Source organism: Macaca mulatta, chromosome 7, assembly GCF_049350105.2.
Source record: "Macaca mulatta isolate MMU2019108-1 chromosome 7, T2T-MMU8v2.0, whole genome shotgun sequence".
Lineage (NCBI taxonomy): Eukaryota > Metazoa > Chordata > Mammalia > Primates > Cercopithecidae > Macaca > Macaca mulatta.
Window position 1 is genome coordinate 163857354 of NC_133412.1, and position 14809 is coordinate 163872162.

Genomic DNA, 14809 nt, shown 5'->3' on the forward strand with positions numbered 1-14809 from the left:
GGGACAGTGGAACCCACCTGCCACCCTGTGGGGTCTTGTGCTGGGTGTATTTGTGTTTATACGTGCAACTGATTAGAAAGCGAACCTTGCTTTCAGCGAGGTCTGAAACCCAAAGCGAGAGGGAGACACAGGGAAGCAGAGGGGAAACCTGATGGGGACAGAAACCACCTCATTTTAGTTTCAAACTTTAAGTTCCAAGAGCAAAGGGGGAAACCAATTTCAAAGCACTGGGCTGGGCAAACCATACGATTGGCCCCACCGAGAACAAAAACTTGAGAAAGACACTGGAGAAATGCACCTCGATTGAGTGTTTAAACCATTTGTGCGAGAAATTTTTCCAACCTCAACCCGATCAGTCTCATCCCATGTCACTCGGTCCCAGGCCCCCACATTCTCCATGACACCATTTCGTCCCCTCTGGCTTTTTATTCTCACCTGTCTCGGGATCGCTGAAGTCTGGCAAAGTAATTGTATTAAGCTGTCGTCTGTCAGCAATGGTTCTATCTAAGAGGCTGCTCCCACGTCCAGAATCACTGCAAAACACAGCTACAAATGTCAGTCACCTGCAAGGTGGGAGGAGGGAAGGAAAGAGAAGCAACCTGTACCGACTCCTGAAGGCCAGGGAATACCTTCTGTGTGGTTTTTACGTTCTTCAGCATCTTTCTTATGAAGGAGGCATCCTGCTTCCTGGCTCGGCCTGGGCTGGGATTCCTTTCAGTGTTCACTATCACAAACAGGGCATAAACCACACCCACAGACCCTGGCTAATTTTGGCCTCTTTTGTGTCATTAGAAGACACAAAAATGAAAACTTCAAGCTTCGTTTTCCATCCACCTTACAAGGGGAAACTGATTGGCATTAGCAACCTTAGAAAGTGAAGTCTCAGCAAGTGAGTCCATGAAGAGTTGTCTTCATGAACCAACGCTCCACACCCGTGCTTCTAAACCCAGGCTGCATGAGAAAATCACCCAGGACATCTCTAAACAACAGACACCTAGGTCCCACTGTGGACTGAACAAATCAAAACTCCTGGGCTGGTCGACATTTTTCACAGCTCCTCAGATGGTTCTAAGGTGCAGCTGCTGGATTTAAGGACCCCCAACCCCCCTTTCTGACTGTGATCACAGTCATGTGCTCCTCAGGGTCCCCAGAATGTAGGCCTTCGTGCTACATCGTGTGGTTAACTTTCCTGCCGGTGTACGAGCCCTGTCTAGTGTTCCTAAGCTGGAGAAAGCCAGCTGCTAGGGATATGCAGGGACTGGGAGAGAACATGGCAGGGTTTTGGTGGCAGCCTCCATAACACCACTCCTACCAGCTTCCTGCACTGCCCATCTCTACTGAGTCCCCTCTCCAGCTTGCGTCTACAAAACAGGCTTGGCATTGTTCACCTGGTAATGCCACACGGGAGACCACAGCGGGCCTAACTGGGAAACGGCTAAGGGATCTCAGCCAATATGGATTTCTTTTTTTAAATTCTGGGAAGCTTGTAGGTAAACACTATTGCTTTTTTCCTGTATCATGATATCCTATCAAAGCAGCTCCAAAAAGAATCACATCTGTCTCTTGAAGTTTGAATCTTCAATGCTTTTCTTTGAATCTATTTTCTTTTCCAATCTAGGGGCTTTAAGAGTGATTTTTTTGTTGTGAAGAAGTTCAGATTCTACAATAAAGGGACACAATTTCCTTCCTTTATGCAGCTGTTGCTAAAGCAGTACAAACAAGATTTGGCATGAAACTTAATACAGTTTACAGGCTGCAATTTCCACATCCAGCGATTTCTCTAACTACATTAGAGAAATCCACAGGAAGCAGAAGGAAACTTCCTTCAGGACAGACTGTTTGTCAGCCTATACTTATTACATCATCTCAGACATGTTTTTTGGAAACTGCTCTTTTAATTGCTTCTATAACTGAGAAACAATACATGTCTCCGAACAGAAGACAACATAAAAGTACACGCACATTTCCATTCATCACAATGCTGACTGAGTATTTCTAGCGCAGGTCTGTCCAGGTAGCCTTTTTCACATAAATGCTCCTAAGTGCAAATTATCTGAATATTGCAATGGCAATCCACTTAGGAGTTTTTCAGAAGATTTGTCTCAAAATACAGTGAAATGATGACATATTATTCACCACCTTGGGGATTCCAAGACACGCGATGAGGTACTGGCATTGCAAAGGAAGGATTTGCCTGGGTTTCTGGGGGTCCAAATCTGAGGTTTGTTTCAGACATTCTCATCTTCCAGGCTTCCTATCTCACCATGTTTCGGTGCTGTCACTAATGAGGAGGTCACTTTGGGCGAAAGGCAGCTTTCCCTGTGCCTCACTGACTTCCCTGATCAGATGAAGATAAGGATTGTTGTCCTACACAGAACTGTGTGAGGATGACATAAGGTCATATAGATGGAGCATTGTGAAGACTTACAACTTTTAGGTACATGCCAGGTGTGTATAAACCCACATACCTACAACACACATCTGAGGTTAATATGGCCAGTCAATTCCTGCAGCCAACTTATCCCTAGGCTTCTGGTGCAATTGTAGGAGGTACGGGGAAGCCGAGTTAAAATGTTAGAAACCCCAAACAAAACCATCATCTGAATTTTGAACCTCACCCCCTGACAATGGCACAGGATCCACATTCCCTCCACCAGCTGGGAAACGGCGTTCAGTTACATCCTTAGTGTGTCTGCCTTAGTTCCCTCTGAACACAGTGTGTGCGCAACAATCCACTATTCAACATAGAGATGCTTTTGTTTCCACATTGAATGTTTTCTCTCTAAAAATAATTAGGGCTGGGCACAGTGGTTCACGCCTGTAACCTCAGCACTTTTGGAGGCTGAGACAGGAGGATAGCTTGAGCTCAGGAGTTCAAGATCAGCCTGGGCAACATAGCAAGACTTCATCTTTATTAAAAATAAAAAAATAATTTAGGCGTGGTGGTGTGCACCTGTGACCCCAGCTATCTGAGAGGCTGAGGCAAGAGGATGGCTTGAGCCTGGGAGACAGACCGCAGTGAGCTATGATCATGCCACGGCACTTCAGCCTGGGCGACAGAGCAAGACTGTCTCAAAAAAAATAAAAAGTAAAAAAAATAAAAATTAAAAATAATTAGGTATTTGTGACCGATTAAGAATTTTACTGAATGCTTGAAGCAATTTTTAGTTCTTCATTTACATGGTACAGAGTCTTCACCAATCAAGATTTGCATTTGACCCCTAGAATACTGGACAAGGGGCAAGGAGAGGCCTTGAGCAGCCCTGAGTCTCCCTAACTTGCTCGCTCTGGCCAGTCTCTCAGGCAAGCTGGAAAGTCACCTTCCTCTCTCCCTCTGCGACACATCTGCTCGGGCACTTCTGTGAACCACCCATTTCCTCCTCATGGCCCAGTCACCTCGCCTCTTCTCTGCCAGGCCCTTAGGCTGCCAGGAGCACTTCCCAAGGCAGGAGGCAGGAAGGGAGAGAAAACTACTCCTGGTGAGTGCTGGTAGTAGAGGGAGAGAAAATGGGAAGGACCCCAAATCCAGAGTATGTAAGTAGGGGATGCCCACATGTGTAGATGCACACATGCAGGGACTTCTATTCCCTATAACCACTGAATTGTAATGAGACTTAAAGTTATACTGGCCATTAGAAGCCTCTCTTGGAAATCCTCTATCTTCCACAGCCACACAGAGGTTAAACACAAGAGGCTTGGTGGTGGTGGGGTGGGCTCGGAGTCAGAACGCTGGAGCTCTTGTCTCAGCTGAGCCTCTTCCCAACTCCTGGAATAGTGCCTGGCACACAGTAAATACTGCACCTAAAAGAAGGGCCTCGGCTAGGGAATCAGAACAGGGGCAGATTGGGGAGGAACTTCTGTTTTTGGAGGCCTGGATTATAAGAGTCAAGGTAAGTTCCCAATATCCTGGAGCCTCAATTGTCTCATCAGTAAAATGGGTATGAGATCATATGACTTTTGCCCATTTTATGGGGCTGCTTCAAAGATGGAATGAGGATATGCTTTATAAAAAGAAAAGCTCCACCCAAATGCTGGTGACTGTAAGGATGAAATGGGATCTCTGACTCCTAACTGAGGTTAGAGCAAAAAAATGTGAATGTGAGTATGTGTGTGTTTAAATGCTGTTTGTTGGCAAGTAACTGAAACAGGACTTTGAATCATCTGCAGATGTCACCTCATGGGTACATGACGGAGATGGGTCTAGTAGCAGTGACAAGAGGGGAAAAGAAGTGGTTAACAATAAAAAATGAAAAGAAACTGGTTGTCAGCTCAAGAGAGGCAGCATGCTAGTGTGGAGAGAGCTTTGATGTTAGGCCTGGGGCTGAATCACTGTTCTGCTACATATTCAATTGGAAAAACTTAGGCGAGTTATTTAGCCACTTTTATCTTCAATTTTATTTTCTGTAAAATGGAAGTAATGGTAGCTATCTTGCAAGGCTAATGTAGGGATTGAAGATAACACATCAATGGCCTAGTACAGTGCTGGCATGGAGAAGGTTCAAGAAACACGGTTATTACCATCCCTGGCTGAAATGCTCTGAGATTCAGTTCAGGGAGCCTGCTGGGACCTTCTGGTGAGATTCTAGTGAGAATTCACACTGTCTTGAGTGGCCAGGTCAACATGCACAAGGACTGAGGGAGCCTTACACTTCACCCAGGGAGAGGAGACAAAGCATGAGACAGATTTCTATCCCAACTGCAAGCAAAACTGCAGACCGAGGGAAATAGAATCCAGGCTTCTGAAATGACAAACACCTCGCCAAATGTAAGAGAATGCCACCCACCATTTTGCTCACAGCAAGAGACGCATCTCCAACTGCAGGTGGAACACTATTTGCAAGTTTTCCAACGCTCAGTTTAGCGACTAGCTCAGTGTAATTTTTTTCCCCCTCTTTAAGCAAAAGTTGGGAAGAGGGAATGGGTTGCTGAGAATACGAAGCTAGAAGCTAGGGTCTGTTCTCAATTTGGCCACTCACTCCCTGCTACTGCCCACATCTTCCTCGTCTCACTGCCCTGGAGGCCTGTGCAGAGCCTGGGGTGGATCTGGAAGGGGGTGGGGAAGACTGGGGAACTGGCAGGTTGAGCAGAGGGCTCAAAACAAACCCAGCATGCTCAGAAGCAAGGAAGCCGGGACGTCAGCACGGACCAGCTCCGGGGAGAAGCCAAATGCGGCCTGCCAAAATGCTTTCTGCTCAGTTTTCATTTTATTTTAAAGAAGGCATGATTCTTAGGTGCTTGTTCATGTGATTCTACCCTCCTCTAAATCCCTGTATGCCCTGATCCCAGCCTCTAGGCTGCTGGAGCCGCAGCGGCCCCACTCCGGAGCGCTGCAAGGTATGTGTCCCCCGAAAGACACAGCCCTTCCTTCAGGCTTTATTCTGTTGCCAGGGTCACCTCTTACTGAGCAGGCTGTGGGGGAAGACTGCATTTACACAATGATAAAGGCTACAGGAGAAACATTTATTTCTACCCCAGAGAAAATCAAGTTAAAAAACCAGACAGGACACTCCTTAATAAGGGGCTGCGCGATTCACCAGCCCTCCCTCAAGGCTTTGTGGGGAGCTGGAGGGGGACTTCTGAGTGACCGGTGGGGCCTCTACCGCCCACCCCATCCGCCAGTCCCCACCAGACACTGCCTGGAGCCAGGGTCCTCCCCACTCTGGCCCTGAAGGAACCTTCAGGAAACGGAGGAAGTATGGACACAGCCCAGGCATTTGGTTAAGTATTTTTAAAAAGCTTTCCAATTCTGCTATTTTTTTTCTCCTCACATTCAATATTCTTGGTTGCTAAGTGGGAGGGAATGTGGGGAGGTGGGAGAGGTGTGGGGAACTGAGGGGAAATTGGCAACACGAAGCTGATGGGTTTATTTTTTCATTTCTAAAGGGGGTACAGGCAAAGGAACGCGCTCTGGCGCCGAGGCAACCTGCCTGGGCAGCATCTCCCGCTGGCTGGTTCGGAGGCAGACTCCCCCAAATCCTGAAGATTTCATAGGCCAGGAGTGGGGGCTTTCGGGGGAGATAAATGTGGACAGTTTCTATTTTTGCTCCCAGACTTAGAAATGTAGAATTTTTAAAAAATTAAAATGATCTTTATTTTGAGAACATATCCACAAAAGGGAAGAGGCCAGTCTCATGATTACCTGTCACCAAGCGAAGGGCGGGTGTGCCCGGCAGCACAGCGCCGCGCCATTCCTGTGCCTGGGAAGGGGACTCCCAGCTTGAATCGGGGGGACGGGGCGGGGGGACCTGGGGCTGCTTGGGGGAGGGCGGGGCAGGGGCTGGACAGCACATGGCTTTCCAGGCAGAGTTCTCTTCCTTCCAGGTACACAGCCCACAGGGCCTGGGGTCACAGGTCTGTCTGTTTCCAGGGGGTCCATCCCCTTAACAGGGCCCTGACTTTGAACATTTTTTTTAAACTGCAGAAACGTTTGTAAAGCAAAATCTCACAGGGAACCCCATCTCTGTTCTGCTGCTTCCGTAGCCCTCCCTCCCTGCTGGTGTCTGCAGACCACGGCCACCAGCCCACTGCCCACCTCACCCTTAGTACTCATTTACATTTTAGGTGACACGTTTTTAGGCCCCTGATTCTTAAAAGCATGATATCAGTTGCACAGGAAGGTAAAAAATACTCTGAGTGTATGAGCAGTTGTGTGAATTCACTTGAATCATTACATCCCTTCTCATTACATGACTTCCTTCACTTAGTAATCTAAACACATGCAAGGGAAAACTGTGCAAGACTTGGAAATGGGCAAATAGGTTATTGGGTGTCCGTCCGTGGAATGCGGGGGGTTGACCAGCAGACCTTCCTGGGGTTATCTGACTCTAAAGGGGCAGGCACTGTTGACTCACTTCCCATTGACTGAGCTACTTTACAGCTCTGTAGGGGTAGAAATTAACCTGCAGAAAACTGATAATAAGGCAAGTGAATTTTGTTTGTAGGGGAGAGACAATTGATGTTTTCACCCTGTAGTAAAGAACCCCAAACGATATCTTTCATCGTCTTACAGAATGCTGTTTTTGTATCTACTTGCAAATCATTCAGCATTCCTGCCTATGAGTATCTGTTCTTCAGACTCTTCTGTGAATAGGTCTTAACATTTTCCGGGTTCCTGCATGAGTTAATAAGGCAAATAAAATCTTTGACATGTGTGTATTTGATAGTTGTATGCGTCATGATTTTAACTTTTTCATAGTGATCTTTTATCAGGCTAATAGCCACTAGCATGCGGCCTGTTGTCTGTGCAGGTCTTTTAAATATTACTGCAGGAACCCCAGCTGGAACACAGAAGAGACTGGTCTGTACATAAATTACCAGAAAGATAAGACTTGTCAAAGGAGTTAGGTAAACGGACGGCAGAGAGAAACTGGATAGAGATCCATTGCGAATTGAGCCTGGTGGGTCACTATGGCAGTGAAAGCAAAAGAAACCCAGGATCTGGAGGCTGCATCAGCCACTGGGACAACAGCACCTTAAACATGGAGTGTGAAGCTCCACTGCTATCATCTGCGACTTTTGGGGGCCTGGAGGTGCACAGGGGTGACAGAGTTAATGCCTGCTGAATGCCAATCAGAGAAGGCACTGATAGGCAGGGACCCATGCAAAAGCCATGCAAAGCAGGCCTTGCTGGCCTCTTACCTGGGGTTGGTGAGGTTGTAGCAGGATTTCCATATCTGCAGCATGTGCTTACAAGTCAGGAGTGCCTCGTCTGGGCCCCGGCAGAGTGACTGCAACTTCACTTTGGAAAACAGTAGTCTGCAGTGGGGAGACAAAGGGAGAAAATACTGCAGCTCAAGCCACAGAGTCCCCATCCCAACAAGACAAGCGGTGGGCTTAGACCCAGAAGCAACTGTACTCATTTCAGAAACTATCCACATGTGTGGTCCAAGGAAAGCGGGATTCCAGAACTCCTGGCTCAAGGTGTTACTTTGCATAAGTCTCGCCACTAAGGCAAATGCAAGCACGATGTGACTATTTGTGGTCAGGCTGAAAGCATTAGCGTGGCCAATTTTATTCAGAACACAGGGAATTTACTAAAAGCGTGCTTTTTAGAACCAAACCAATTTATTTATGAAACCTCAAAAACTCATTAAAAGAGAACTTGGTTTATTTACAGAATTACACAGGAGATATGACTCAGTTGATACACATATCTACAGATAACCCTCCACAATGATGCTCACCGTCCTGTGAGCTTCAAAAGCCTGAGCGGAAGTCCCATGAAGAAGGGCAGCCTCTGGCATAGGCCGTCAGCTCCTGCATCATCCCATGCCTGCTACTGAGGGCCTAAGGCTCCTTCCGCAATCACCTAGGTCTCTCTTCCCTATTTTTTGTTACCATCAACTGCTCCACCCTCCGCCAAGACCTTCTGGGCACTAAGCTCAGAATGTTCTCGCTTTCGTGGCCCCTCAGGGTAATGCCATTTCCAGATTCTACTTATGTTTCTCTGCGGACATCAGCCTAGGTGCCTGTAGACATCAGCTCTCCTGGCCCTTGCACTTGTCACCACTATCCTAGTAAAAGTCCTAGTACGAGCCCAGCTTCCTTCCTTGTGTTCTTCCTGTCCCCTGACTTACCCAGCTCTCACACATCTTATTATAAAGATCTCCAAAAATCATTCTTTCCCCCAAGATGGAGTCTCACTCTGTCACTCAGGCTAGAGTGCAGTGGCATGATCTCGGCTCACTGCAACCTCTGCCTCCTGGGTTCAAGTGATTCTCCTGCCTCAGCCTCCTGAGTAGCTGGGATTACAGGTGCCCACCACCACGTCTGGCTAATTTTTGTATTTTTAGTAGTGCTGGGATTATAGGCGTGAGCCAATGTGCCCAGCCCCCAGAAATCATTTTTGTTCCCACCTCCTTTTTTTTTTTTTTTTTTTTTTGAAGACGGAGTCTTGCTTGCAATCTTGGCTCACTGCAAGCTCCGCCTCCTGGGTTCACGCCATTCTCCTGCCTCAGCCTCCCCAGTAGCTGGGACTATAGGCACCCGCCACCACGCCCAGCTAATTTTTTTGTATTTTTAATAGAGATGGGGTTTCCCCGTGTTAGCCAGGATAGTCTCGATCTCCTGACCTCGTGATCCGCCCGCCTCGGCCTCTCAAAGTGCTGGGATTCCAGGCGTGAGCCACCGCACCCCGCCTGTATCTTGTCCTTTAAGGCACTCCACCAACTAGCCACTCTTCTTTCACCATCTCATCCGACTGGACCCGTTACTTCTGCCAATATAGGCCAAATGCTACCTTTCTGGCACAACTCTATGGCTATACGTGCCACGTCCCCAATTGTAACTTCCACTCATGCGCATCTTTCTTTAATTCTTCCCAAACCCAGCTAGAACCCCACTTAAATAAGTAAGTCTTCTGTCAATACGAGTTTTATCCCTTTATCTTCTCTACTCAGTATGTGCCATATTAGCTCATGTTTGCTGTTAATACTAAAAAGAAGAAAAAGAGAGGGAGGAGCTCCTGCTGACTGAAGGCATCCCATGTGCCAGACCCGTGTTTGGCACTTCACACGTGGTCATGTCCTTGGAAGAAGCTGTCAAGGCAGGTGGTGTCTAACCCTCTTCGACAGATGAGGAAACCGAAGCTCTGGTGCCCTTTGGTTGTTTTCTGGATGCGATTTTCTCCCTGAGGACAAGAGCCCTGACATCTCCCTCTGCCTCTGCAGCCTCAGCTCCAGTACCAAGAACTGTGCTCTGAATTCATGGGGCCTTAAATCAGCATTTACTCACCGACCACTTTTTCTATAAACCACAGAAGATAAAGCAAGGTGTTTTAGAGATTTCAGTTAGACATCCAGGAGAATTCCTTCACCCTGCATGATGTGAGGTCCGCATTCAAAGGTACCTTAGAGGTGGAAAGTCTCTTTTTCATGTGTGAGAGGTGGAATGAAAGTGGTCCTAACCCATCACTGCCCAAGTTCGGGATAGGTTCACACCAAGCACCCCCAGCACCCCCTCCAAATGGAAGTCCAGGGCGGTGTGGTGCTCCCAGTGGGTCCAGGGCTGCGGCCTCCCCATGCCTGGGCTTGCAGAAGCCTGGAATGATGGGATGAGGGCCAGGTAAAGGGAGGGATGTAGTCCCTGATCTACAAGCAGGTGGGCATAAAGAGCGAGGCCAGATGTGAGAACAGGGCTCAGCTTCTGCTCAAAAACATCTCAAGAAGCGGAAATGCTTTGGAAGCCTTACCAAGACTGCCTAAATGGGATGGCAGGCGCTCAGGGTGCCTCTGGGGGGATTTAAAGACACCAGAAGCTGACTCCTGCTGAAGCCTGCCCGAGTCCAGAACATGATGGGAGTACTTTTCCACCAGAATCTCCCACCAAACTGGGGTCAACTAAGGGAGTTGACAAAGGAAGGAGAAGCTGCCAAATAGGTCACCATTGGGTAGCGAGGGTGAGGAGTGGTTGCCAAGCAATTGCGGCAAGGGGAGGCCCCACAGAGGACTGTGGGGGGTCCAGGAAGCCGTGCACGTGCTGCACAGGCTGGAGCTCTCTGGGGGCCATGCCAAGAACTCTCCTCCAAGGCCACCTGCCTCCCAGAGGAGGTGCCTGCCCCACAGCAGGCAGCGGGGTGCCTCTAACAGCAAAGAACTGTGATTCCTTTAACTGTACCCAAAGGAGAGAATGCCAGAGTGCATCTCGAAGCCTCAGCTTGGGGAAACAGTTTTGAGCAAGCCTTCTTGGCTGGAAAAAGAACTTCTAATTAACATAAAATAACAGCTTTCAAACACTTGACTCAGGATATGGAGTTGAAAAGGTGTGGGCTTGGATTTCAGAGAACCAGACAGGAAGGACAATGGTGGAGTAGCTGAGCACAAACGATGGAAAAAAGCACTTGGAAGACCTCTCAAGAGGAACAGCATGAAGAGAGGCTGGCAGAGAAAAAGAGCCAGGGACACAGCAGGGACAAAGAGGAAAGCCTGCAGCTGCTGCCCAGGTACGGGTTCGGCCGGGACGATGGGCAGAGGCCACGCGGGTTCGGCCAGGACGATGGGCAGAGGCCACGCGGGTTCGGCCGGGACGATGGGCAGAGGCCACGCGGGTTCGGCCGGGACGATGGGCAGAGGCCACGTGGGTTCGGCCGGGACGATGGGCAGAGGCCACGCGGGTACGGCCGGGACGATGGGCAGAAGCCACGCAGGTATGCCCAGGACAATGGACAGAAACACCTGCCCCGCCCGTCACCAACACTCCCTGGGATGCCCAAGGGAAAGCAGGAACAGAAGTTGCCGCCTTTCCATCATTTCCCCAAACCTCAGCTTGTTTACAAGATACAAAACAATACTGAAAACAGAAGCAGTGATGCTCGTCATCCTATTTGCCAAACCTGCTTACACACTTCAAGACTGTTCAGAAACATCTGGCTGGGTATATGTTACATTAGCACAGAAAGGAAGAGCACACAAACAATGGTCAGCATTCATTTTCTGTGGCTGACACCCAAAGATATAGATTCAATGTGCTGAGGAAACCCTGAGGCAAGAAGAAAGTTACGGAAAAACTTGCGAAAAGTTAACATTTAATACATTTCAATATGTCTAACTGTCAACATGATGAAGAGGGCAGAGGAGACGAGGGTGAGACTCTGAGCTAGCCACACAAGTTCATGCATTTAATTTTTTTTTTTTTTTTGAGACAGAGTCCCGCTCCGTTGCCCAGGCTGGAGTGCAGTGGTGTCATCTTGGCCCACAGTCAACCTCCACCTCCTGGGTTCAAGCGATTCTCCTGCCTCAGCCTCCCAAATAGGTGGGACCACAGGCACATGCCATCACACCTGGCCAATTTTTGTATTTTTAGTAGAGACAGGGTTTTGCCATGTTGGCCAGGCTGGCCTTGAACTCCTGACCTCAAGTGATCCACCTGTCTCGGCCTCCCAAAGTGCTGGGATTACAGGCGTGAGCCGCCATGCCCAGCTATGAATCTAATTTAAAAAATATATATATTAGCCAGGCATGGTGGCTCATGCCTGTAACCCCAGCAGTTTGGGAGGCTGAGGCAGGTGGATCACTTGAGCTCAGAAGTTCAAGACCAGCCTGGGCAACATGGTGAAATCCTGTCTCTACAAAAAATATAAAAATTAACTAGTCATGGTAGTGTGCACCTGTAATCCCAGGTACTCAGGAGGCTGAGGTGGGAGGATTGCTTGAGCCCTGGAGGTGAAGGCTATAGTGAGCTGAGATCATGCCACTACACCACTCTAGCCTGGGTGAAAGAGTGAGACTCTGTCCCCCTCCCCCCAAAAGAATATTTTGTTCACAGACCCATTGAAAACTTACAGAAAATTAATGAAGGAAAGAAGAACCTTGCTAAAGTACCAATCAGATCTCATTACTGATGACCCAAACCTAGCATCTCATACAATGCCTTTGCTGTCTGGCTCCTGTCCACCCACATGCTTAGCTACCAAAGGATTTGTTCATTGCCCATCACCTACGCTCCCACTTGAGCTGTGGTCAACTTCCCCTACGTGTCACTCTCCTCCATGACCCTGGCTGTTTGCACATGCTGTTCCCTCTGTTTGGAATACCCTTTCCATCCATTTCTGCCTTTTAAGCATCTATTCATCCGTCAAGATTCAGGTCAACTAGCAACCCCTCACTGAAGCCAGACTTAAATAATAGGAGTTAAACCTTCCAAATGGAAACATAACTATAAAAAACACAAGAGCTCACAACTGGGAAATCATAAGCTACAAGCCAGGAAGCTTCTGCTTCGAAGACAAGCAAAATAATAACAATAATAACAGCAGCTGCCAGATACTTTAAATATTTAATTCCAGATTCTGAACGACAACCTGCAAATGAGGCTGAGTTAAGTAATTTGCTCAAATTAACACCACTAGTGATTGGTAGGATAGAAATTTAAACCCAAATCCATGTGAATAAGAAACAGAGAAGGATGAAAATCCAACCATAGTACTGGCACTAATGAAAACACAGGACATTTTCTCATCCATTGCCAAATATTTAAAACTCTAAAATGTGCAAAGCTCTGTGCTGGCTATGTTGAATACAAAGTGATATTAAATACATTCCCTTGCTTACAAAAAAATTTACAATCCAATTGGAGAAAAAGACCTGACCACTACTATTGGGCAGGACTTCTAGTTTTGGGCCACATGATGCCGTGAAACTTGAGTAGGGCTACAGGTGAGCAGGCGTTTGGGCTACCAGGTGTTGCTTCTGGGATCTTTCATACATAGTTCTTTAAAGAACAATCACATTTGGCTGGGCGCAGCGGCTCACGCCTGTCATCCCAGCACTTTGGGAGGCCGAAGCAGGCAGATCACTTGAGGTCAGGCGTTTGAGACCATCCTGGTCAACATGGTGAAACCCCGTCTCTACTAAGAATACAAAAATTAGCTGGGTGTGGTGGCACACACCTGTAGACCCAGCTACTCTGGAGGATGAGGCAGGAGAATCGTTTGGACCCAGGAGGCAGAGGTTTCAGTGAGCCAAGATTGCGCCACTGCACTCCAGCCTGAGCAGCAGAGACTCACTCTGTCTCAAACAACAAAACAAAAACAAAACAAAACAAAAACCCAATCGTGTGTGTGTGTGTGCACATGCATGTGTCTGTGTGCATGTGTGTCTGTGTGTTCATGCACATGTGTGTGTCTCTGTGTGTGTGCATGTGTCTATGTGTGTGCACATGCATGTCTGTGTGCGTGTGCATGCATCTCTGTGTGTGCACGTGCACATGCCTGTGTGCGTGTGCATGTGTCTGTGTGCGTGTGCATGTGCACATGCGTGTCCGTGTGTGTGCGCACTTGTGCGTGTGTGTGTTTTGTGACTTGTCTTTCATCCAAAAGTCTCGTGCATATAAAATCTAGTTGTTTGAAGGACCTCGTTAATCAAAGTTTACTTTTCATTAAAACACATAGAAATGCTATTTTACTGTACTTCTGGAATATTTTAAGAATCTCAAGATAACTCTTGAAATAATAACTATGTTTGGCTAGGGTAGGGCTTAGAAAGAAGACACAACTGCCCCTCAGGAAGCTCTGGGGCACGCGGCATCATCGTGACTTTCCATTGTTCACCTCAGGAAATGAGTCAGAGCAGCACTGGTCAGGGCCAGGCTCAATGTCTCAAACCATTCCCCAGGAAGACTTCGCTGACTCCCTGGAAACTGCTCCCAACCACTGGACTCGCACCTCTAGTAGCTCACACCCTATTTAGTTTTAGCCTTGGCCCTACCCCCGTGAGTCCCAGACTTGGGCAGGGGCCAAAGATAAAGTGAAAAGGGCAGATATTTCTGAATTCTGAGCTGTACGAAGAACTCTCTATGAAAATAAATTAGAGAAGTTCAGACAAATACTGAAGTAACAATTCCCTCCCATCTTCTAGAAACATGCATATTAATATACAAAACCTTCACTAATTAGGTGATCCGTGAATGCTGCAGTCTCAGGAACCACATTAGAGGTAAAATCACAGGAACCTTGAACATTTCGTATCTCGTGCTGATCTGTGTTGTGAGCTCCTGGGCTCTGCATGCCAGGGACCTGCTCTTTGTCTGTTTGTCTACTGAATGTAGGCAGGAATGCAAAATGGCTGTGCAAAAAAGCATGCGAGATCTGCCCAAGTGGGGCAGCGGCTGAGGGGGCCCTGGATACCTTCCCCATCTCTTGCTGCCTCCTGGGAGCCTATCCAGATGAGGAGCTGTAGCGGGGCTGGCTGTCAAACCTCTCCGAAGGAAAGTGAGCATCTATCACCAGGTAAGAGAAATAACGGACCAGGCTGAGGGGGGCAGGGGGCAAGTATGTTGAAATTTTAATTTGAGAAGGTGTTTGACAACTGGCCGA

General features: G+C 47.9%; 1 protein-coding gene across 4 annotated transcripts in view; it reads right to left on the reverse strand.

Moving 5' to 3' along the window:
- Positions 1–14809, reverse strand: part of TTC7B (tetratricopeptide repeat domain 7B) — a 276351-nt gene that overhangs the window by 73223 nt on the left and 188319 nt on the right. For all 4 annotated transcript variants that reach the window (XM_015144366.3, XM_028851745.2, XM_028851741.2 and 1 more), the window contains 2 exons: positions 7639–7755; positions 436–533 (listed from right to left, as the gene is read on the reverse strand). In XM_015144366.3, the coding sequence (XP_014999852.2) occupies positions 436–533; positions 7639–7755 (215 nt within the window). The remainder of the gene's footprint in view (positions 1–435; positions 534–7638; positions 7756–14809) is intronic.